General features: G+C 48.2%; 1 protein-coding gene across 1 annotated transcript in view; it reads right to left on the bottom strand.

Moving 5' to 3' along the window:
• The window catches only part of SRRM4 (serine/arginine repetitive matrix 4), a 127618-nt gene continuing 102348 nt past the window's right edge, over positions 1-25270 (bottom strand). The window contains exons 8-13 of the mRNA XM_079956793.1: positions 23701-23863; positions 10449-10780; positions 8667-8789; positions 6320-6430; positions 3217-3363; positions 1-478 (exon numbers count right to left, since the gene is read on the bottom strand). Coding sequence (XP_079812919.1) covers positions 205-478; positions 3217-3363; positions 6320-6430; positions 8667-8789; positions 10449-10780; positions 23701-23863 — 1150 coding nt within the window. The 3' untranslated portion in view covers positions 1-204. The remainder of the gene's footprint in view (positions 479-3216; positions 3364-6319; positions 6431-8666; positions 8790-10448; positions 10781-23700; positions 23864-25270) is intronic.

The following is a 25270-nucleotide window of genomic DNA, read 5'->3' as shown; positions in this document are numbered from 1 at the left end:
CCCATGGCTTGGTGGGTCAGGTGGAAAAAGACAGAAAGATGCTTTCCTCTGGGACGTCCCCCACAACGTAGGGAGGCTGAACGAGTGGTGTCGTTTGCTTCCGATCAAGAACAGGACGCCTTTCAGGATCTGCCCCTTGAGAAATTCATTCCGTCGAGTCCATTGAAGTGGGAGGGAAGGGCACCCCATCCTGGCCGTGGTCCGCTAACGCCGCAAGCTGTCGTAGCTGCCTGCCGACTCGCTGCTCCTGCTGCCGCTTCGCCGGCTGTTCCGTGCCCCTGAGCTGCTGCCACTGCGGCTCCGGTTGCTGCCGCTGCTGCTCCAGCTTCTGCTGCGGCTGGTCCTTTTGCTGGAGTAGCTGCGGCTACGGCTGGGGGAGTAGCTGAAGGGGCTGTGCCAGGAGGAGTAGCTGCTGATGCTGCTGGGGGATGAGGAAGAGGGGCTGGGGCGGTAGTAGGGGATTGGGCGCTTCCGGGCACTGCGGAGACAAAAGAAACGAAGAGGGAAGCTTTTTTCTTTCTCCTCTCATCACGCAAGAACTCACGGGCATGCAAAGAAGCCAACGAGAGCAAAAACATTTGTCCAAATTTTGAAAGAAATTTCAAAAAAGAAAATTAAATTTGCAGTTTAAATGTGTAAATTTGAATCAATTTAGATTGCTTTTAAATGCAAACTCAATTTGGATTACTTTTAAATGCAAAATCAATTTAGATTATAGATTATATAATCTATTATATATAGATTATATAATAAAATCTATAATATGTAGACCATATAATCTATTATATAGATTGTATAAACTAATCTATTATATATAATAGATTATATTTATATTTAAATGCAAAATCGATTTTAAATTCACGAAATTTTCATTAAATATATAGATTTAAATTTGCAGAATCTTCACCCTGACATTCTTTGTGCACTCAAAATCTTTGCAACCTGAAATGGGTCAAAATTTGACGCAAATTTAGTTCAGTGCTGTCAATATATATTTTACTGCATTTCTACCTCACCCTCTGGGGACGCGGGTGGCGCTGTGGGTAAAACCTCAGTGCCTAGGACTTGCCGATCGCATGGTCGGCGGTTCGAATCCCCGCGGCGGGGTGAGCTCCCGTCGTTCGGTCCCAGCTCCTGCCCACCTAGCAATTTGAAAGCACTCTTAAGTGCAAGTAGATAAATAGGGACCGCTTTATAGCGGGAAGGTAAACGGCGTTTCCGTGTGCTGCGCTGGTGCTGGCTCGCCAGCTGCAGCTTCGTCACGCTGGCCACGTGACCCGGAAGTGTCTTCAGACGGCGCCGGCTCATGGCCTCTAGAGCGAAATGAGCACGCAACCCCAGAGTCGGACACGACTGGCCCGTACGAGTAGGGATACCTTTACTCACCCTCACAGCAACATACCCTCCAACATTTCGCTGATAAAAATAGGGATGTCCTGTTTAATAATAATAATAATAATAATAATAATAATAATATACCCCACCCATCTGACTGGGTGGCCCCAGCTACTCTGGGCAGCTTCCAACATGTATAAAAACATTACACATTTAAAAATATCCCTATGCAGAGCTGCCTTCAGATGTTTTCTAAAGATTGTCTAGTTATCTCCTTGTGTCGGAGGTCACATAACTCCATTCCCTCCAGTATTTCTCTGATGAAAATAGGGATGTCCTAAGGAAAAGTGGGACATTCTGGGATAAAATCAGAAACCGGGACAGCTTCTGCAAATCTGGGACTGGAAAATAGGTACACTTGGAGGGTCTGCAACAACCCTGTGGAGTAAATTAGGCTGAGAGGCACTGATTGGCCCCAAATCACCCAGTGATTTTCATAGCTAGTTAGGGATTTGAACTTGGAATGTCCCAGTCCTAAGCCATTCTTTCTACACTACCTTCCCAGTTAGAGGCAGTACGCTTCTGAACACCAGTTGCTGGAAACCAGAGGAGGAGAGAGTGTTATTGTGTTCAGGTCCTACTTGTGGGCTTCCCTAGGCATCTGGGTGGCAACTGTGGGAAGAGGATGCCCTACTTGATAGGTCTCTGGCCTGATATAGCGGGTGACGCTGTGCTCTAAACCACTGAGCCGCTTGGGCTTGCTGATCAGTGTGGGATGTGAAACACAAGAGCAGTCAAGTACAACATTCCTAGACTGAACATGTTTACACATGGGGAGGAATGTTTGTCCAGCCAGCGGGTAAACTTCCTGTTTCCTTCTGGGCTGGGACAGACTTCCTCTGCATGTGACTAGAGGTGGGCGCGGCCTCACCTGTGCAGATAATGACAAAAGCACAGGGCAGGGCAGTCATCTCTCTCTCTCTGACTACTTTCGTCAAAGAAGCAACATCTGCTTAGCCAAAGATGCTCTCTTGGCTCCAGCCAAGAGAGGACAAAGGGACTGACTTCTTATGGAATAGTTTCCAAGTGTATGTTACTTTTCTAAGCTAAGCCTGCCTTCTGGGATCCGATTGTGAACAGAATGATATGTGAGTAAACCTTTTTATACTTTTATAGAAGACTGTGTCGTGTCTTATCTTGTATGAGGGAATAAGGGGAAAATACCAGAACAGTTATTATAGAGGCTTTAGTGAGCCTGAGCAAACACATCCGCAGCCAGTTTAAAAAGGGGAATGTTACTCTGCTAAATTGTAGAACTTGTTAACATAAGTTGGGAAAGGATATAATCAGGCAATATATCCTCTCCTGCATCCCTGAACATTCCCACAATCAGAAGGTCGGCGGTTCGAATCCCTGCAGCTGTGTGAGCTCCTGTTGCTCTGTCCCAGCTCCTGCCAACCTAGCAGTTCAAAAGCACGCCAGTGCAAGTAGATAAATAGGTACCACTGCAGCGGGAAGGTAAACGGCACTTCTGTGCGCTCTGGTTTCTGGCACGGTGTTCCGTTGTGCCAGAAGCAGTTTAGTCCTGCTGGCCGCATGACCCGGAACGCTATCTGTGGACAAACACCAGCTCCCTTGGCCTGAAAGCGAGATGAACACCGCAACCCCATAGTCGCCTTTGACTGGACTTAACCATCCAGGGGTCCTTTAACTTTATCTTTTAGCAGACTATTCTTATATTTTTATGCCTCTTGAGGTGTAATTCCCAAGTGGGTGGCAGCTCAGCCCTGATATCCAATCTTTCAAGGTGGTTTGATCACCTTGACAGCAACTGAGAAGGACAGTCTTCTTTTTTTTACCTGTGGGACAACCCTAGCTCACCTTGTTATGCGTCGGGCTTCTAGATGGCTGGGAGAATCTCTTCTCCGCTTCCTCATGGGTGAATATGATTGTTTGCGGCGTCGGCGGTCACGGTGCCTGTGAGACTCCTTCCCACTGGACCCGTACTTGTGATCTCGTTCACGGTCCCTGAGAAAAAAAAGATAATCCCACGGATGATCAACAATGCTTATCTTAGTAAGTACTGGAGATGCAAAGAGGTTGAGGGAACGTTCTTCCACATGTGGTGGACTTGTAAAAGGGCAAAAGAGTATTGGGAAATGATCCATAATGAATTGAAAAAAATGTTTAAAAGTACTTTCCCCCAAAAAACCCAGAATCCTTTCTGTTGGGGATAATTAAGACTGAAATTCCCAGGTGTCAAAAAAGGTTACTTATGTATGCAACTACTGCGGCCCCTTGTTTTGTTAGCCTAAAAATGGAAAATGAGCAAGGTCCCAACCAAAGAAGAATGGCAACTTAAGTTGACAGAATATGTACAACTTGCAGACTTAACATATAGAATAAGAGAATAAGAAGAACATACATTTAGAGAAGACTGGAAAATGTTTATTGAGTACCGTATTTTTTGCCCTATAGGATGCACCTTTCCCCCTCCAAAAATGAAGGGGAAATCTGGGTGCGTCCTATGGGGCGAATGCAGGCTTTTGCTGAAGCTTGGAGAGCGAGAGGGGTCGGTGCGCACTGACCCCTCTCGCTCTCCAGGCTTCAGGAAGACATCCGCAGCCTAGGCAGCCCTGCGGGAGTCCTGCAGGGCTGTCTAGGCTGCGGATAGCAGCCTGTTTTCCGGAGCGCCGGGCGCGCTGAAAGCAGAGCGCCCGGTGCTTCGGGAACACATCTGCAGCCTAGGCAGCCCTGCGGGAGTTCCCGCATGGCTGTCTAGGCTGCGGATAGCAGCTTGCTTCCCGGAGCGCCGGGCGCGCTGAAAGCAGAGCACCCCTCGCTCCAGCAGACATCCACAGCGTGGGGAGCCCTGCAGGAGTTCCCCGCAGGGCTCCCCACCCTGTGGATAGCAGCCTGCCGCCGGGCGGGCAGGGCGCGCTGAAGCAGAGCGCCCTGTGCGCCCGGCAGACATCGGCCAGCCCCACAAGCTCAGGGGACAGCAGGGAGGCGCAGCGCCACCATCCCGCTGTTCCTCAACCTGGTTTGGTTTCCCTGACCTGGTTTTGGGGGGGAAATAAAGGAAATCCCCCCCCTTTATTTCCCCCCAAAAAAACTAGGTGCATCCTATGGGACGGAGCGTTCTATGGGATGAAAAATACGGTATATGGGAAATAACTGTGTACAGCTGAAAACACTGGAAGCACTAAGAAAAATTCAACAGTATAAATAAGTTATGATGGATGTAATAATGAAATACTGAATGGTATAGTTTCTGTAAATATGCAGGGATATATGATATGTAAAATGAACCATGGAAAGAAGAAAGGAAGTCATTGATATCTTAAGGATGTAAAAATGAGTACTTTAAATTGTAAAACAGAAAATTTAATAAAAATCACACACACATACACTGCTTATCTTAGCTCAGGCAGATACACAAGTTCTTGTTATTTACTGGATTTGTCAGTCGCCTTTTTTTTTTTTTGCCGTGGCAGCTCAAAGCAACTGACAACACAGGGACACATTGAAGCTTTTCTCCCTCTCTCAGAATGCTAGAACTTGTTCAGGGAAGTTTTTAATGTGTGATATTTTAATGTATTTTTAATCTTTGTTGGAAGCCGCCCAGAGTGGCTGGGGAAACCCAGCCAGATGGGCGGGGTACAAATTATATTATTATTATTACTACTACTACTACTACTACTACTTGTGGCCATCCAATGAAGTTGAGTGTCAGACGATTCAAGACTCATAAAAGAAAGGACTTCTTTTGAACTATGGAACTCACTGCCACTGGAGGCAGCGATGAGGGCCACCAACTTGAATGGCTTTAAAAGAGGGTTAGACAAATTTGTGGGAGATCAGGCTACGAGCCATGACGGCCACATTCTTCCTCATTGAGAAGTGCAAATTTGGTAGTTCCCAAATTAAAATGCAAAGAAAACTGAACACCTCCCCCAACCCTTGTCTGAAGTCTGCCCTAGGCCTGGTGTTGTTCCTGGCCACCGCCAGGCCTTGTGCAGTTTTCTTGGGGCTGCGTTAAACCCCGTGCTGGTCCTGGTGCTCACCTGGCCTTGCGTGACCTTCCTGGGACCGCTCAGTCCCCCATCATGAGCAGGAGGCCAAAGACAGCAAAGGTAAGAGAGGGGAGGGCAGAAGGGGGGAGCAGGTGGGTGAGGAAGGGGCTAGCGGTAGGAGGGGGCGAGGGAGGGAGATGTGGGGTGGGGTTTGCCCCAATAGTGGTGGTGAGGGTCTGGGTTTTTGATCCCTGGAATATGGCAACCCTAGATTAGTTGACATGGGAAAGAAGACTCTCATATCTTCTGTTAATAACCTCTTAACAACATCCTCAGATTTAGGTAAAAGGTAAAGGTACCCCTGCCCGTACGGGCCAGTCTTGACAGACTCTGGGGTTGTGCGCCCATCTCACTTAAGAGGCCAGGGGCCAGCGCTGTCCGGAGACACTTCCGGGTCACGTGGCCAGCGTGACATCGCTGCTCTGGCGAGCCAGAGCCGCACACGGAAACGCCGTTTACCTTCCCGCTGGTAAGCGGTCCCTATTTATCTACTTGCACCTGGAGGTGCTTTCGAACTGCTAGGTTGGCAGGCGCTGGGACCGAGCAGCGGGAGCGCACCCCGCCGCAGGGATTCGAACCGCCGACCTTTCGATCGGCAAGCCCTAGGCACTGAGGCTTTAACCCACAGCGCCACCTGCGTCCCGTAAATCCTCAGATTTACTGCCCACCAACTCCTATCTCCAAGTCCTTCCTCTCTCTTAAATATCTGCTAATGTCAAATCTCTTGCAACCATCTACAGAGCCTTCAAACATCATACTGCAACCACCCTGTGAACCGCCCTGAGACCCCCAGGTATAGGGTGTATATACAGTCAATGAATGAATGAATGAATGATGATGGAGATCCTGGATGAGAAGTGTGTGGACGGTAGGATGTGGGCACTGGACACAGCACAAGCGAGTGGTACCTGATAGGACTATAGCGAGCATAGCTGGGACTTCGTCGCTGCCTGGAGCTTCTGCTCCCGGGGCTTCTCTTGCAGGACTTGGGTGAGTAGCTAGGAGAACGTGAATAGGATCTGGAAACAGGGGAGAAATATAAGGCTGATGGGAAAGAGCAAGAGGCACAAGATTCATTTCCCCAACAGAAGCTGTATGCACTGGAAGATGGTCTTGCTGAGGTTGTGGTTACACAGTGACACAGAACTGGTTCACAGAGACTTCTTGCTACCTGGTGTAGGCTTCTGTTGAGCTCAGGGGTGCAGAACCCTTTGGTCCTCTAGATGCATACCCTCCAACATTTCTCCGATGAAAATAGGGACATCCCATTCCATAATGATAATTTTACTATTTATACCCCACACATCTTAGTGACCCAGCCACTCCGGGTAGCTTCCAACATATATGGGTAAAGGTAAAGGGACCCCTGACCATTAGGTCCAGTCACGGACAACTCTGGGGTTGCGGCGCTCATCTTGCTTTACTGGCCAAGGGAGCCGGCGTACAGCTTCCGGGTCATGTGGCCAGCATGACTAAGCCGCTTCCGGAGAACCAGAGCAGTGCACGGAAACGCCGTTTACCTTCCCGCTGGAGCGGTACCTATTTATCTACTTGCACTTTGACGTGCTTTCAAACTGCTAGGTTGGCAGGAGCGGGAATGAGCAACAAGAGCTCACCCCGTCGCGGGGATTCGAACCGCCGACCTTCTGATCGGCAAGTCCTAGGCTCTGTGGTTTAACCCACAGTGCCACAACATATATAGAGAAACATAATAAAACATTAAACATTTTTTAAAACCCTTCCCTTTACAGGATTGCCTTCAGATGGCTCGGGGGTCGGATAACTCCATACCTTCCAACATTTCTCCAATGAAAATAGGGACATCCTAAAGCAAGCATGGCCAAACTTGGCCCTCCAGCTGTTTTGGGACTACAACTCCCATCAGGAGTTAACAGGACCAGTGGCCAGGGATGACGGGAATTGTAGTCCCAAAACAGCTGGAGGGCCAAGTTTGGCCATGCCTCTCCTAAGGAAAAATGGGACATTCCAGGATCAAATCAGAAACCAGGACGGCTTCTGGAAATCTGGGACTATCCCTGGAAAATAGGGATGCTTGCAGGATCTGTAGATGTTGTCAGACCTCAGCTCCCATCAGCCCCTGCCAACGTGGCCCACTGTCGAAAACATTGGGAGTTTCATAGATCATAGAATCGTAGAGTTGGAAGGGACCCCGAAGATCATCTGGTCCAACCCCATGCCATGTAGGAATATGCAGCTGTCCCATAGGGGGATTGATCCTGCAACCATGGCGCTATCATCACCATGCTCTGACCAACTGAGTTGTAGTCCAGCAGCATCTGGAGAGGCACAAGTTTCTCATTCTGCCTGGTATGAATGACAAGCAGTGTGGCACAATGGTTAGAGCATCATACTAGGACCTGGGAGACTCCGGTTCGAATCCCCCCACTCAGCTATGGGAAGCACCTTGGGGGCCAGTCACTGCCTCTCAACCTAACCACCTCATGAGGTTGTTGGGAAGATAAAATGGGGACTTGGAGAACCATGTGCACCACCCTGAGCTCCTTGGAGGAAAAGGTGGGGTATAAACACAATACATAAATAATATACACATTTATATCATGCATTTTAAAATAGTACTTAATCAACCAAAACCGTGGTTTTATTTGTGTGAAAACTGCTGATTTTGTTTTTGAATTCCTTTTTAGGTTTACTTTTTTTTTAAAAAAAAACATTATTGGTAATTTGAAATATATATTTTATGTAAGCTGCTTAGAAGCTTTGATGACTAAGCAGCATATACCGTATTTTTTGCTCTATAAGACTCACTTTTTCCCTTCTAAAAAGTAAGGGGAAATGTGTGTGCGTCTTATGGAGCGAATGCAGGCTGTGCAGCTATCCCAGAAGCCAGAACAGCAAGAGGGATTGCTGCTTTCGCTGCGCAGCAATCCCTCTTGCTGTTCTGGCTTCTGGGATTCAAAATATTTTTTTTCTTGTTTTCCTCCTCCAAAAACTAGGTGCGTCTTGTGGTCTGGTGCGTCTTATGGAGCGAAAAATACACTAATTCCAATGTAAAAAATGAGTTCGCATAAAAACGCCTACCACTGAAGTTTCAAAACAAGTATACATAATCAAATTCCACGTTAAAAGTATGTTTCAGGATAGGCTTTTCTAAATGCAAAATGCTTTGGCGGGTCCTGAAAATGATAAGAGTGAAGATGCCTCCCTGATATCCATGGGGAAGGGGAGTTCCTGTGGGTCAGTACTGCCAATAGACGACCCCCCAAAATACCTCACCTTGTCCCTGATGAACAGGATCTGCTGTGCGAAGACCGGGATCCCGCCTTGTGATGTAATAAATGGGAGTGGTTAGACTCTGGAGATGACCTGCTGGATGTAGAATCATTCCGGGCACATGACCTAAGAGGCGAGCCAGAAAAAAAACAACGGGTGAAAACAAGACTTTCTTTTCTGAGTGCCCAGGAGATTGCAACAACCCTTTTCCTGAAAAGGGACATTTCACACCCAAAAACAGTATTCTAGCCTTACAGGAACTTGGTACAGCAAACCAGTTTCTGCTCCAGTTTCACTCCCTTTAAAAGATGCAATTTGAAACACAGAAAAGCTGCCTTATACAGTGGTGCCCCGCAAGACGAATGCCTCGCAAGACGAAAAACTCGCTAGACGAAAGGGTTTTCCGTTTTTCGAGGTGCTTTGCAAGACGAATTTCCCTATGGGCTTGCTTCGAAAGACGAAAACGTCTTGCGAGTTTGCTTCCTTTTTCTTAAAGCCGTTAATACCTGGGGAATCCGCGCTCCGCAAGACAAAAAAATCGCAAGACGAAGCAACTCGCGGAACGAATTAATTTCGTCTTGCAAGGCACCACTGTACTAGGTCAGGCTATTCATCCATCTGGTTCTGTACTAGCTACTCTGACTGGCAGCAGCCTACTCTACCCATCCCTGCTATCAGAGACCCTTTTGCCTTGCATGCAAAAGGTCCCAGTTTCAATCCCCTGCAACTCCAAGTAGGGCTATGTGAGAACCCTCTCTGAAACCCGTGTCAGCCATGAATTTGTCTAATCCTCCTTTAGAGCAATCTAGTTTGGTGGTCATCCCTGCCTCCTGTGGCAGCGAGTTCCATAGTTTAACTAGGAGGACTTTCTTTTATCTGAATCTTCCAACATTCATCTTCATTGGATGCCCAAGAGTCCTAGTGTCATGGGAGATGCAGAGAAACCTTTCTCTGGCCAATTACGCCATGCCTAATTTTATAAACCTCTTTCATCATCTCTCAGGTCCAGTATACCTGAAGGAGCGTCTCCACCCCCAGCGTTCTACCCAGACACTGAGGTCCAGCACTGAGGGCCTTCTGGCGGTTCCCTCACTGCAAGAAGCTAAGTTACAGGGAACCAGGCAGAGGGCCTTCTCGGTAGTGGCGCCCTCCCTGTGGAATGCCCTCCCACCAGATGTCAAAGAGAACTGTTGGCTATTTGCAGTGTAGTGGTGCTGCAGAGAGCTTGCTGGGGAGACCATGCATTAAAAAGGGACTCAAAAATAACTTAAACAAGGTTTTAATAACAAAAACAAAAACTCCTTATACACTAAATACATCAACAACCATGACCCAACCACCAACCCATCCCTCAGGGTAATGGGAGAGCTAGGTGCCGCTCCTTATATACTACACCCAAATGCTGACACAGCTTAATCAATACAACTCAGCAGCACCTGCTATGTTTCACAGCTGTAAACCTGGGTCTCGTTATTTTGCTCTGGCCCTTGCTCTGGCCCCTTAAAGACATACACAACTGGTGGAACAATGATGAACCTTTACATTTAAAGAAACCATTCAACTACTACCAGACTTTTAGAAGACATCTGAAGGCAGCCCTGTTTAGGGAAGCTTATAATGTTTGATGTATTACAGTATTTTAATATTTTTTTGGAAGCCGCCCAGAGTGGCTGGGGAAGCCCAGCCAGATGGGCAGGGTATAAATAATAAATTATTATTATATTATCAGGAGCTACAGCAACTTCCTGTTGCTCCAGAGGTCAGACTTTCGGGGTGGTTGCTCACCTTTGATCCTTGGCTCGAACCCTTGGAGATGGATTGTCTAAAGTTGCCCCCTTAGTCCGGGAGAAGCAGCTGGTGAGGGAATTTCCTGAATCAGAACTGCTCCCGCTGCTCACCTTCCCGGAATTGAAGGCCCGGCTGAAACCATCACAGACTTGATCACATGGTGGTTTGGGGCCCACCTTTGACCTGGATGTACTTGTCTGGGTGGATGGAGGGGAAGAAGTATCATTTCCTGAGTCGTACTCGTGGGGTTCTCCATTCTGTTGGGCCAGCCTGCCAACCCGACCCTCTGCTTTTTTAAAGAGGTCAGCAGGACACCCAGACTTTGAAATCTGCAAGCAAAACAAAAGCCATTGGCCAGCGTTTAAATAGATTTTTCCTCAGCCCATTAAGTTTTGTCTGATTTTATACACTCAATCATTATTTTATTTTTTTTCCAAATAAACCTTTTTTCTTTTCTTTTCTATTTAACCATCATGATGCACAGTCTGTAATCAAAGGAAAGAAAGAAAGGAAGGAAGGAAAGAAGGAGAAAGGAAGAAACAAACAAACAAAGAAAGAAAGAATAAAAGAAACAAAACAACACATCTCCCTGAAAGAAAGAAGAAATGTCTTTTTTCCCCACCCAGATATAAATTGGAAGATTTTAAGGCATCATGCAAAGAGTCCTAGGCATGCGAATCAATGTTGAATGAAAGATCAAATAAAAAATATATAAAGCAGACTTAAAACCAAAGCCTTCTCTAAAAACAAAGGGGTTGAAAAAGAAAAGGAGTATCTTTAAAAAGACGGACAGACATATGCCTTAGAAATTAAACAGAACAGAACAGAAACCTGCAAGCATAATCCAGCTAAAATTAAGCACTTCTAGTTCCCATAGATTCCAGCAGGGGAGCCTTAAACAGCCATCGCTGACCTGGTTCTCTCCAGATGCCCCCTGCTGGTGGGGGCTGATGGGAGTAGTAGGCCAGAACATCTGGAAGGTACCAGGTTGGCAAAGGAGGGTATTAATCGTGCATAGGTTCTTTATTGAAGAAATCAACAGAGTATAAGGAGGCAATTCAAAGCAATCCTATGCACCAGTATTCCCCAACCTGGGAAGTCCTCCAGCCTGTTTTGGACGACAACTCCCATCAGCCCACATGGCAAATTGTCAGGGATAATGGGAGCTGTAGTAGCAACAGCTGGAGTGCCACAGGCAGGCACCCAATCCCTGATACAAACAAATGTCTTGTCTTACCCTAACTTTGACCGGAAGCCCACTGGAAGGACATAAGGCAGGCCAGTAGTTTCAGCACCATGGGCAAAAGGCTAGCCAGTGGTTTCAGCACCATGGAAAGCTCCAAGTGAGCTACTTGCTCCAAGAATGTCTGGGACTTAATCGAAGCCTTCATTGCCTCCAGGGGCCAGATCACCCCCTCAGAGACACCACACCTTCCTCAATGAGTGGAAGGACATACTGCCTGGGACTGATGGGAATTGTCGTTCAAAACATCTGGAAGGCACCAGGTTGAGGAAGGCTGCTGTACACATTATATGAGATTAAATCCCATTTGAAATGCAGTGGGGCTCGATCCCAGTTAGATATGGATCGACTGCATGTCCCATTGAAAGGAGTGAGACTTAACTCCTGAGGGAACATGCCTGGAGCCAAGCTGTAGAAGAGCTTAACTTTGGCTGGGATCTTGCCCTTTTGTGATTGATCTCCATTTCAAATCAATCAATCAATCAATCAACTCTCGACAAGGAGATGGGATGTCTATCACAAACTTTAAAAGAAAAGGAATCTCTTAGGAATGACATAAAGGAAATCTGGCAGGCAAACTGGAATGCCTTGAAACAATAATCAAAAGAAGAAAATGAAAGAAAACTTTAAGAAAACGAAAAGCAAAAACTCCCTCTGGGAAAAAAGGTAGACATATATATATATATCGGTGTGGTTTTTTCCCCCTCCTAGAAGGCACAGCTCAGGAATGGGGAACCAATGGACCGCCAGATGCTGCTGGACTACATTTCCCAGAATCCTCAGCAGCCAGAATGGCCAATGGTGGAGGATGCTGGGATCTGCATTCCTGCGGTATCCAGGAGGCCACAGGTTAGTCACCCCTGGTACAGCTCATACTTTCGAGGGACCTCTAGTAATAAACGTCCTAGCATCTTGCGGTTTTCATCCACTTACCAATCAAGATTTCCTCCTTTAGTAGGGTAAGGTGTAAGAAAAAGGGAAGAGTGGGCATCATAAGTCCATCATTAGAGTCTCAAATTACAAGAGAAGATTAAAAAAAAGAAGAAGAATCCACAAACCCTCTCTCTATCTCTTTCCACTCAAGTGTTGGGTGTGTTTGTTTTTTTGTCTTGTCCGATTTTAAACAAGCTTTCTCATCATTTTTCTCTCTCTCCAAACAATCCCTTTCGAGCTATTTCCTTTTGGCCATTTGTTTATCTGGGATTTATTTGGCATCAACTCACATCATCACCTTTGGTTTTTAATGCGGACCAACATAAAAAAATAATAATTAAAAGGAGAACGGAGATATATATTTTTTTTTGGTTAAAAAAAAGAGGAAGATTTCCCACTTTGCTTTTTAGTGAGGACCAAAAGGAAGACATAGGCACTGGCTACAAAGTACAAACACACCTGTTCTCCCATTGATGCTTTGTGGCTCCCCACAATATCATCAGATCCATGGGGAGACGTTCCTGGGTTCTAGAGCAGCTCATACTAGCCTCCCCTGCAGACGGTCCCAATGCAGATTGCAAGATGTAGCAAACAACTACAACAAGCTCCAAATCTCACAAAGCAAGCTGCCTTATACCAAGTCCTTATCTAGCTCAGGACTGTTTTTGCTGTCTGGCAGAAAGTGACAGCTGGTGCCCATTGAGACTGCTGGGGAAGAAGGCAGGGAATCCGACAGCACTGGTGGAGGAAGAGGGGGGTGTGGGGGGAGCATACCGCCCCGGCACCACGGTCCTGGTGGGGTGCCATCGTGGCTGCCCCCCCCGTGCTGGGCATCACTCCCCCAGGACACGTGCCATGCCCCTGTGGGTGGCGCACCACGCCTCAGGATGCATGCCACGCCCCAGGACACACACCATGCCCCTGGGACATGCACCACACCCCTGTGGGTGGCACGCCATGCCCCCAGGATGTGCGCCACACCCCTGCGGGCGGCACGCCACACCCCCGGGACTTGTGCCACACCCCTGAGGGCGACGTGCCACACCCCTGGGCTGCGCACCACACCCCCGGGACACATGCCAGTCATGCCCCTGCCTAAGAGCCAGTGTGGTGTAGTGGTTAAGAGCGGTAGACTCGTAATCTGGTGGACTGGGTTCGCTTCCCGGCTCCTCCACATGCAGCTGCTGGGTGACCTTGGGCTAGTCACACTTCTCTGAAGTCTCTCAGCCTCACTCACCTCACAGAGTGTTTGTTGTGTGGGAAGAAGGGAAAGGAGAATGTTAGCCGCTTTGAGACTCCTTCGGGTAGTGATAAAGCGGAATATCAAATCCAAACGCTGCTTCTTCTTCTTCTGCTGCTCTTCACCCCGGTGCTGGAGCGTGAAGCTCCGCCACTGTCCAACAGCAGAGGGCGCCAGAGCCAATGACAGGCAGAACCAACTGATTCTGGTTTCCCATCCTTGTCCCTAGTGAGTTATGCAAGGGGCAAGACTGAGAGGAAGCTGAAAGCCAGGGCTGCCCCCTGGAGTGGTTGTACGTGGAAAAGCAGGCAGCAGAGACTGAGTCTGGTGGGGGCAGTGCCCCTATCTCCACCTGGCATCCTTGGGCAGCTGTCAGGGTCTCGGGGGTCCCACCTGCCAGGTGGCTGGATATGGAATCTTTCCAGCATTTAAATTACCCACAATGCCCATGTCATAGTGTTGCTACTCCTGGATATTGTGAGCAATGAAAACTAAAATGGGGTCAGTCATTTGCATTTCCTGCAATGCCCCAGAATGATGTCACACCAGGGGCATTGTGGGTAATTAAAGCGGTGGGTGGTTCTCAAAGCCCTTTGCCACAGACCCTTGCCAAGGTGAGGAGGAATGTACCAGGGGACATCCTCAAGCAGGGGTTCCTAAAGTGGGTGGTACCATCCCTTGAAGGGGATTACCTAGGGGGTCTAAGAGGCAAGTGGGAAGGTGTAAATGGCTTTCAGACTTTGAAAAGCTGGTATTATGGGATGAAGTACATCAATTTTGTTGAATTAATAATAACACATAATAATAATTTTATCATTTGCACTCAGCCTACGTGACTGAGTTGCCCCAGCCACTCTGGGCGGCTTCCAACAGATGGAAAAACATGAGAAAACATCAAACATTAGAAACTTCCCTATACAGGGCTGTCTTTAGATGCCTTCTGAAAGTTGTATGGTTATTTATCTCCTGGACATCTGGTGGGAAGGGGCATTTCACAGGGTCCCTGTAACCTCACTTCTCGCAGTGAAGGAACCGCCAGAAGGCCCTTGGAGCTGGACCTCAGTGTCCGGGCTGAACCGTGGGCGTGGAGACGCTCCCTCAGGTATACAGGGCTGAGGCCGTTTAGGGCTCTAATTACTCAAACCAAATGGTTTATACTGGATTTTGAATAAATGTGCAGTTAAGGGCTACTTGCTTTGAATTTTGTCATGTTATCACCGTCCTTATCAGGGGTGCCAACTTGAATAAAATATTGGGGGAGGCAGCAGGTAAGCCCTGCCCTGCATAATCCACAAGATGCGGTACATGCACACCTTCTGAATGGCAATGTCTATCAACTTTGGGGGCCCCCGGCCCCCTCAAATATTTTATGGGTGCAGTGGTGAAGAAACCTCAGCCCCTGGGAGTTGGCTCCTAGGTTCCTTAGTGGGTTGTGCAGACTGCTATTCTGAGTAGTCATACCTTGGTTTTCAAGCAGCTTAGTTCTCGAATGTTTTGGCTCCCAAACCTGGAAGTGAGTGTTCCGGTTTGCAAACTATTTTTGGAAGTCGAATGTCTGACACAGCTTACGCAGCTTCCGATTGGCTGCAGGAGCTTTCTGCAGCCAATCGGAAGCCGTGTCTTGGTTTCCGAACGTTTTGGAAGTCGAACTGACTTCTGGAATGTATTCCATTTGAGAACCAAGATACAACTGTGATGCTTTTTATAGGTCAGGGTAGGGGGAAATGGGGAATGAGTTTATGGAACCAAGAAAAAGTTTCAGAGCAGCTACCCTAGACTATCTGCATATAAACAAACTGAAATATTTACTCGTTTAATGTGGGGCCTGGGAACTAACCCTCAGACCAATGTGCCACAGTTGCTGCGCAAACACCTTCCACCATTCATTCTCAAACGCGTTAATTTCACGGTGGGTGCCTTGTTTCATATCGCTTTGCTTAGATCTCCATTTAGGTGAAACGATGGAGATTGCTCAGTTCTCCTGTCAAGAGAACATTGCTGTTACCGTTTTGCCACCAGGCCACGGATCTGTGAGATAGGCAAGAGTCCTGCAGGGGAAACTTCACTAAGCCTACTTACTCTAATCAAAAGTCCCATTGAACTCTGCAGGACTTAACTTCAAACTAAATATATTTGGGATCAGGCTGTTTGCAGGTTTTCTGGTCGGGTCAAAACATTATTTAATTGAAGTGGGAGGAGGAGAAAAGAAAGGCTCGTACCTCGGGCTTCAATTTCTGCCGAATGCTTAACTCAAGAAGCAGGGTAGCCCAATAGGTTACAAAAGTATAATTGCAGCGAATTTTCCAATTAAACTGAACAAGCCTGTTTGGTGTGCTTTAAATGCCTCCTTGGAGAGACGTTGCTATCAATTTTCTCAACCATATGGAACCAGCAATTTTTGCAGCGCGCTTAAGAAACCTCTCTCTTTCTGGGGGGTCTTTCTTGTGTTTTAAAGCTCCAACTTCAAAGTCAGAATATCCTTCCCTTCCAGGAGGTGCCTGGCGGCGGAACGAGCCTGCACAAATCCACAGATTTTCTGCATGAAGTCCCAGATTTCTCTTTGGCTGTTCTTTCCTTTACTCTCTCATACAACACTCCCACCCCACCCTGAAAGCGTGCACATCTATTATCAAAATGTGAGTGACAGCCGCCAGCTTGGTTCGTTTCAGAAAAGGAGCCGGCAAATCGATGGAGGATATGGCTATCGATGGCTGCTGGCCACAGTGGCTATGATCTACTACATAAGAACGTTGGAAGAGCCCGCTGGATCAGGCCAATGGCCCATCTAGTCCAGCATCCTTTTGCTCACAGATGCCTGTGGGAAGCCAGCAAGCAAGATTCGAGCACAAGAGCCCTCTCCCCTCTTGTGGTTTCCAGCAACTGGTATTCAGAAGCATTGCTGTGTCCGACTGTGGAGGCAGAGCATAGCCATTGTGGATAGTAGCTATCGACAGCCCTCTCCACCATATTGGAGGCAGTGTGCTTCTGACTACCCAGTGCTGGAAACTGTGGGATGTACAGTGAGGGGGGGAAAGTATTTGATCCCCTGCTAAATTTTCCCGTTTGCCCTCTGGCAAAGAAAATGACCAGTCCATAATTTTAATGGTAGGTTTATTGTAGCTGTGTGAGAGAGAATAACAACAGGAAACCCCCCCCCCCAGAAACCCAGAAGACAAAAGTCAGAGATTGATGTGCATTAGAATGAGTGAAATAAGTATTTGATCCTTTTGCAAAAGATGACTTAGTACTTGGTGGCAAGACCCTTGTCGGCAATTACAGAGGTCAGGCGTTTCTTGCAGGTGGCCACCAGGCAAATTTAGCAGGGGATCAAATACCTTTTCCCCCTCGCTGTAAAACTGCAGTCAAGTACAACATTCCTACAGTGGACATGTTAGGGGATGTTTTGTACCACTCAGGAGAAGACTTCCTGTTTCCTCCTGAGCAGGGACAGACTTCCACCACATGTGGCTTGAAGATGGTGTGGTCTGTTGTACTAGCATGGAGGAGCACACGGCCTCCATGTTCTGATCAGTGTGTGTTCTCCATTTTGTATATTGCTGTGTATTTGGAGAAGTGACTGCTTAGCCGCAGTCACTTGGGACTAACTTCTTTATGGAATAGTTCTAGTAGTTATGTAACCTAAGCCTGCCTGTCTGTGAATCTGAATGAATCTGCGAGAAACTACTTTTATATTAACATTAATCAGATTCTTGTGTTTATTCTTTTTAAGAGGGATTAGAAGGGATTTTACCAGGAAGGAATCTTTAACACTAAGACTCAGATGAGTCAGCAACAATCTGATCGCTACGTAATTTAAAAAGGGGGATATTTGGAATTCTGCTAGAATATGGAACTTGCTAGCGCAAATTAGGAAGGATATCATTAAATAATATATCCTCTCCTGCCTCCCTAATCATCCCACAGAAACCACAGCAAGGGAGAGTACTGTTGTCCTCAGGTCCTGTTTAGTGCTCCTCCTAATCCTCCTTCTCATCTTACATGCGCTATTTGTAAAAAACCAACAATAATCTGACCTCCTGTATGGTGAAGAGCCTTCTCCATCTGCTAATCTGGCCAGAGACTTATTCAGAATCTTGAGAAGCCACCTGCAATTTTAAGTTCCCACAATGTTCCAGAGGAAGGCTGCATCAGCCGTTCCAAAGCACTGTGGGAAATTCATAGCGATGGGTGGTTTCCCAGTGCCTGCTGTTGCTATGCAACCGTGCGGGGCTTGTAGGCCACATGTTGACAACAGTAAGCCATGTCGGTGTGCTGGAATGCCAAAGCTGTCAAGATCAGGGTTAGCCTTCCAATACTGTGGACTACAACTCCCATCACCCCTGAACATTGGTCATGCTGGCTGGGGCTCACTAGAGTTCCCAAAGTATCTATAGGGTGTCATATCAACTTTCCCTGGTCCAGACCTAGATCTGAACTTTCCCCTGCCGCAGCTCAAGTTTAATTGGGTTGTGTTTTTTTTTTAAAAAAATTAACTCAATTAGTGCTTTTGCTATCAAGCTCCCCAGGAGGCATCTTGATTAAATTTAATGGGCAGTGGAATAATAATGCTTAACAATGAGTGTTCAGACAAAGTATAGCAACAGCAACTATCTCCATAGTTTTCCTCTCAGGCTACCCTTAGGAACAGACAACCCTTGGTCATAGAGTGGGGAGGATGGTTGCCTTTCTCTCCTTTGATGCTCAGCTTACCGTATTTTTCGCTCTATAGGACGCACCCGACCATAGGACGCACCTTGTTTTAGAGGGGAAGAACAAGAAAAAAAAAATCTCTCCCTCTCTGCGTAGCGCCCATTCAGTGAAGCGGCAGGAGAAACGGAGCCCCTCCCATTTCTCCTCCCGCTTCGCTGAAGGGGCGCTGCGCAGAGAGGGAAAGCTGCGCAGTGCCTCTCCAGCAAAGCGAAGCCAGGAGAGCAAGAGGGATCGGTGTGCACCAACCCCTCTTGCTCTCCAGGCTTCAGCAAAAGCAACGTGAAGCCTCCGGAGCGCAGCTGGAGTTCCTGCCACGCTCTGGAGGCTTCGGGTTCCTTTCGCTGAAACTGAGAGTGTCTTGCTCTCCTGGCTTCAGCGAAAGGAACCCGAAGCCTGGAGAGCGAGAGGGGTTGAAGCATCCCGAGCGCTCTCCTGGCTTAGCGAAAGCAACGCGAAGCCTCCGGAGCGCAACGGGAGCGCTCCCACTGCGCTTCAGAGGCTTCGTGTTGCTATCGCTGAAGCCATGGAGCCTGAATTTGCTTTAATTTTTGGAGGGGGAAAAGTGCATCTTATAGAGCGAAATATACGGTAATTCTATTGGATCTGACGTTTACAAAGATCCACTGGAAAAAGCGGTTTGTGCTCTCCTTCCCTCCCTTTCTAACTCTCTCTGGAGGAGAAAGTGGCCTTGTGTGTGTGGCTCATTTAGGAAAGGAAGTGACCAGAAGGGATGGCACCCAAGGCACTTGCTCAAAAATCCAAATCTGCTCATTAACTGAAAGAGGTGGGTGACCCCTCTTTCAACTGCTACTCAATATGTTAACTATGTTAAATGTTCAGAGTGAGTCATAAATAGGAGTGGGTGACTCTGTCTCTTTCAATTTCTCGTTTTTCCAATCTTCAGTTCTCCACATCAGCTTGCATTAAAAAGAAAAAAATCCTCATGAAAATCCACCAACATTTAAGGCCACATTTATCCTAATATGCTCATTTTTTAAAATGCAATTTTGCATAATATACACTTTCCCCCCCAAAAACAATTTCCCCCTAAAACATAGAATTTTTGTGTGTTACTGCAAAATAGATAGATGATTTTTAATGAACACTTTATCCCAGGATATGAACATAAGAACATAAGATAATGAGAAGAGCTTGTTGAATCAGGCCAATGGGCCATCTAGACCAGCATCGTGTTCTCCCAGTGGGCAGCCAGATTTCTCTTGAGAAGTCTGCAAGCAGATTCAAGCATGAGAGCAACTCTCCCTTCCTTTGGTTTCCAGCAGCTGGTATTCAGAAGCATTTCTCCCTGTGACCATGGAGGTAGAGCGTAGCCACCACGGCTAGTAGCTTTTGATAGCCTTCTCCTCCATGAATTTATCAAATCCTCTTTTGAAGCCATCCAAGTTGGTGACCACCACTGATGTAATTTCTTCTACCTGTCCCAAACCTTCCAACATTCAGCTTCAGTGGATGCCCGTGCCTCCTAGTATTATGAGAGAGTTTTCTCTATTTCTCCATATCATGCATCATTTAGAAACTTCTATCATGTCAACTTTTACTCGCCTGTACTCTAAACGACACGGGTGGCGCTGCGGGTTAAACCACAGAGCCTAGGGCTTGCTGATCGGAAGGTTGGCGGTTCGAATCCCCGCGACGGGGTGAGCTCCTGTTGCTCAGTCCCTGCTCCTGCCAACCTAGCAGTTCAAAAGCACGTCAAAGTACAAGTAGATAAATAGGTACCACTCTGGTGGGAAGGTAAACGGCGTTTCCGTGCGCTGCTCTGGTTCATCAGAAGTGGCTTAGTCATGATGGCTACATGACCCGGAAGCTGTACGCCAGCTCCCTCGGCCAATAAAGCGAGAAGAGCACTGCAACCCCAGAGTCGGTTACGACTGGACCTAATGGTCAGGGGTCCCTTTACTTTACTCTAAACGAATAAATCCCTTACATCTCAACCTCTCCTCATAGAGCAGTCACTCCACCTCCTCGATCATCTGAGTTGCCCGTTTCTGAACCTGTCCCAACTCTAGAATATCCTTTTCTGAAGTGAGGCCACCAGACCTGCACGCCAAGTGTGGTTTGCACCATCAGCATACCTTTTTGTACACATCACTTGACTGGAGAACTTGGCTTTGCAAAATTCAAAGAGGCGCAAATTCTGAAGGTTGGCTGCATTTCAGTTCTCCTATTGCAGATTCACCTTTATTTGCAAGCTGAATCAAATTCCTCCCCTGTCTCCAGCACACAACACCTAAAACAGAAGGCTGTGCTTTTCACGCAACACAGCTTCCTTCTTTTAGCATCTCTTTCAAAGTACAAAGGTCTGCTTCTAAACCTACCTATGAGAAGCTACTGCAGAGAAACTTCTACCCATAGGGGGCAGGAGTGCCCAGATCAGATTTCACACACAGCACAGTTTCCATTTTGCTGCAGTTCATATTCTGCTAAAAACCATGCTATTTGTCTGTTGTCCCCAGTGGCAAAATTACGTATGCAATGTACAAAATCAGTCACATACATTCCGTAAGTTACTTTGCCATTGTATCATTTGCAGCTGAAAGCAACAACAACAATGAATACTGATTGTTTTTGCTGGATCGATTTCCAAGACAGACATGGAACAAATAAGGAAACACCAGCAATTTCCGCTCTCATTTTTTGTTTTGTTGCAACGCTCTTACATCCCTACTTCTAAGTCTTTTTAGTTTCTATGCCTGAGGACAGAGCCCACCTCTCTCTGTCTCTGTCCCTGTCTCTCCTGTTAATGTGAGCCACTTTGGGCCCTGCCATTGGGTAGTTTGAGATGGCAACCTCAGGTGGCATATACTGTAGGATGGCAGCAAAATATTGAGCTGTGTACACCACATGGCCTGGCCTGTGCCTGCTGCCCTCAGGTGTGATAAAGGATGCTATCCTGTCACCGGTGTTAAAGGCTGGTCTGTTGGTGTACAAGGAATGGGGGTGGCATCTTCTCGCCCTTTGCTTCAGGCAGCAGAATGTCACGGGCCAGCCCTGATGTAGGGCAACGATATTTGTTTGAAATGTTGTACACACACACACACACACACACACACACACACACAATCACACACACACAATAAATACATTTTTGAGAGTATGCACTTTGAGAGTGTGAGGCCATGTAGATTCCCTACATGGGATGTGGGTGGCGCTGTGGGTTAAACCACAGAGCCTAGGACTTGCCAATCAGAAGGCCGGCAGTTTGAATCCCCGTGACGGGGTGAGCTCCCATTGCTTGGTCCCTGCTCCTGCCAACCTAGCAGACTCAGGGCCTGAGGCCTCTCCAGATACGGCCCTCTGGGTCACTCCATCGGCCCCTCGGGACTCTCCACAGGCCACAATGCTTCTCCACAGCCCACACCTGCTTTACACCTTCCTTGAGTGTTTTTCCCTGGCTGGAACATGTCCTTGAAGTCTGATCTTGCCTCTTGCTTGCCTGGGTGGAGGAGAGAACGGGGGCTAGTGTGTGGAAACCAAGCCTCCTGTACAAAGGGACACAGGTGGCGCTATGGGTTAAACCACAGAGCCTAGGACTTGCCAATCAGAAGGTCGGCGGTTTGAATCCCCACAACGGGGTGAGCTCCCGTTGCTCGGTCCCTGCTCCTGCCAACCTCACAGTTAGAAAGCACCTCAAAGTGCAAGTAGATAAATAGGTACCACTCCGATGGGAAGATAAACGGCGTTTCTGTCTGCTGCTCTGGTTTGCCAGAAGCGGCTTAGTCCTGCTGGCCACATGACCCGGAAGCTGTACGCCAACTCCCTCGGCCAATAAAGTGAGAAGAGCGCCGCAACCCCAGAGTCGGCCATGACTGGACCTAATGGTCAGGGGTTCCTTTGCCTTCACCTGGATTACCTACACATTCACCTGAATGCTCTGATTTAGGGAAGTGGGGGTCTCCAGATGTTGGGGTCCAAATGCAGCCGTCCAGACCTCTCTCACCTGGCCCTTGAGACTCTCCTTGGACCACACCCCTCTTCATAGACCACACGCCTCACTAGCTCTGCATCACACACACACACACACACACACACACACACACACACACACAATCATCATCCCTGGTTGGATCTGTGTCTGATAATGCCTCTTGCTTACCTGGTTGGAGGACAGGAGAGGGTTTTGTGTGAGTGTAGAAACCAGCCTACTGAAATTTACATCCATTGCTCCACCTGCTTTTACATCTGGCCCCGCCCACTACTAGCATGTGGCCCCTGGAGCGTAGCCGAGAAGGAAACATGGCCCTTGGCTGAAAAGAGTTCCCCACTCCTGCTCTAACACCTACACAGGAACGCTTGTTTGCTTGCTTTTTATAAAAAAAGGGATCCTAGCAGAAAATCAGGCACATTAAATTAACACTGCGTGGCAGCTCCTCTGTCTGGCTTGGAGGTGGAGGAAAGGCAAGTCTTGGTGCCAGAAGTAGATGCATCCAGGCAGGCCTTGAGCACAAACAAACCCGGCCTTGAGCTCACAGCGATTGCTGTGCCCAAGCCAGCCCTGTTACGTCTGTGCGTTCAGAGGAAGGATGCCCCCGGGAGCCGGCTGCCCATTTTCTCCTCTGATGCTCGCAAGGCGTCTATTAGCATCCATGGGCGCAGCCACGGGGCCTGTTTGTCGAGAGTCCTCCAGCATCCCCCTTTGTCTCTCGCCACCCTTGCACCTCCGCTCCCACCCGATTCAAGGCAAATGTTGCTTTTTTAAAAAAACAGGTTTAATTTTGCGTGCCTCCGAGGACCGAACCGCCTGGGTGCAAGAGGCAGCAAATCCACAGAGCGGAAGAGGCATGCTACAGAGACACCCGTGTGAAATATCATCGCTGGAGGCCACTGCCTTGGTAAATGTCTCCCCTGTATTATTCATGGGCTACAGCCTAAGCAATCTCTCGTCTTCCACCCCCCCATCCCATCCTCTGCCCTCCCTTTCTCCCCACCCTCTGTGCAAAAAACTGCACGCTCTACATACATCAGAGAGCCACGCCGTTAATAATGCATCGAGCTTTCAAACCGACTTTTAGTATAACATGCCTGTAATTGAGTCATAAACATTGCATAACGGATCCTCGGGGCCTTAAACCGAGGAGCAAAGCAGATAGGGGGATACTTACAGCTTCCGTGGAGGGGAGCAAGCCGTCGTTCTGGGGGGTGCAGCCGGGGAAAGGAGTGGTGGTCAGCTCTGTAGTGCCATCGGGCTTTCGAGGGCTCTTCAAGGAATGCCGGGAGTGTTTCCATCTCGCTTTGCGGCCTTCCTCCCGTGATCTGGCTCCCGGCCTGGAGGGAGAAGGGGGTGGCTCCTATTTAGGAAGATGCCTCATAGCATCAGGACAAAGAAGAATTGTGGGAGGCGCTAGCCAGGGAACCCCCAAGGGAACCCCCAGAGGAGGAAGGTTCAGAGCCAGGGGATTGGTGGCGGGACACTGAGGAGAGGTCAGAGGGAGAAGATTGGGAGGAGGTCTGGATGCCGAAGGGGCAACAGGGTTTAGTGAGCAGGAGGAGCCTGTGACAGGGAGCAGTTCAGACCCCAAGGCTGAAGCAGAGGGGTGTGTGTGTGTCAAGAGACTGCCGAAGAGTCCAAGGAGTCTCCCTTTCCTGCTGCGACAAGCTCCCCTTCAGCTGGTCTCCCAGAACACGCAAAATAATGAGGAGAGCAGAACAGAGGCTAGAGGTGAGCAGACACAGTTTGAGACTGCTTGGGAAACATCTGGGAGAGAAGGAGCCTTTGAAGGGGTGGAAGGCAGGTGAAATATACTTGGAGCCGAGAGTGGATTTCATGCTCATAGTGGTGGGGAGGAATGGAAGTTCCCCCAGAATGTCTGCTTTATATACATTATTTACACAATGGGCCCCACGTGATTGGCTAATTCCGGGATTCTCCTGTAGGCCAATCAGGTTGCGGATTCCCTTCCACCTGAAGCTGGATTGGGTGGCTCCTGTGGACCAATCAGACTGCTGCATTCTGAATCCTATTGTTCTAGGACCAATCAGACTGCTGCATTTTGGATCCTATTCAACTCAGTACATAACAGCAGGGACCTTCAGTCCTGGCAACTGCTCCATAGGGACAAGACCTACTGGGAAGGGTTGCTGAATTGTATACCGTCTCCTTGAATAAAGAGGATTTCATACAGAGTTCTCTTCCAACCTTACATAGAGGTGCCACTGGCCCTTTCCTTAAGACAGTGGTTTTCAACCAGTGTGCCCTGGCACCCTATGGTGCCTTGAATAATAGTCAGGGGTGCTGTGGACAACACTGTCCCTCTTTCCTTCCCTCCCTCCTCTGATGCCCTCTCATGTCTTTGCTTCCCAAAGGCTTGCGTAGCTGTTTGTTGCAGCAGCCCTGGCTACAAGCTCCGCAGGAGAATGGTGCCAGCCAGGGAGTGCTTCCCAGGCCACTGTGGGACAGTGTGAGGAGGCACCTCTCTTTGGGGCGTGGGGGGGGGCAGATCAAAGACCCGGGATAGCAGCAGTGGCTGCCAGGAGGACTCCCAAGGAGAGGAGAGAAGAGGCTGAGGGAAGACTTCACAAGGGAGGGTGTTTGAAAAAGGGTGAGAGGCTGCCAGCTCTGCAGGCAAGGGGTGACATAACTGGGCTCCTGAGCCCCACAGGGGTGCTGAAGGAAGAATGTGGTTGGTCCAGGGAGTCATGGACCCAGAAAGGTTGAAAACCTCCTATGCCTTA

Source organism: Podarcis cretensis, assembly GCF_951804945.1.
Source record: "Podarcis cretensis genome assembly, chromosome: 16".
Classification (NCBI taxonomy): domain Eukaryota; kingdom Metazoa; phylum Chordata; class Lepidosauria; order Squamata; family Lacertidae; genus Podarcis; species Podarcis cretensis.
The sequence above is the reverse complement of the archived record's forward strand: the minus strand, read 5'-3'. Positions and strand labels throughout refer to the sequence as shown.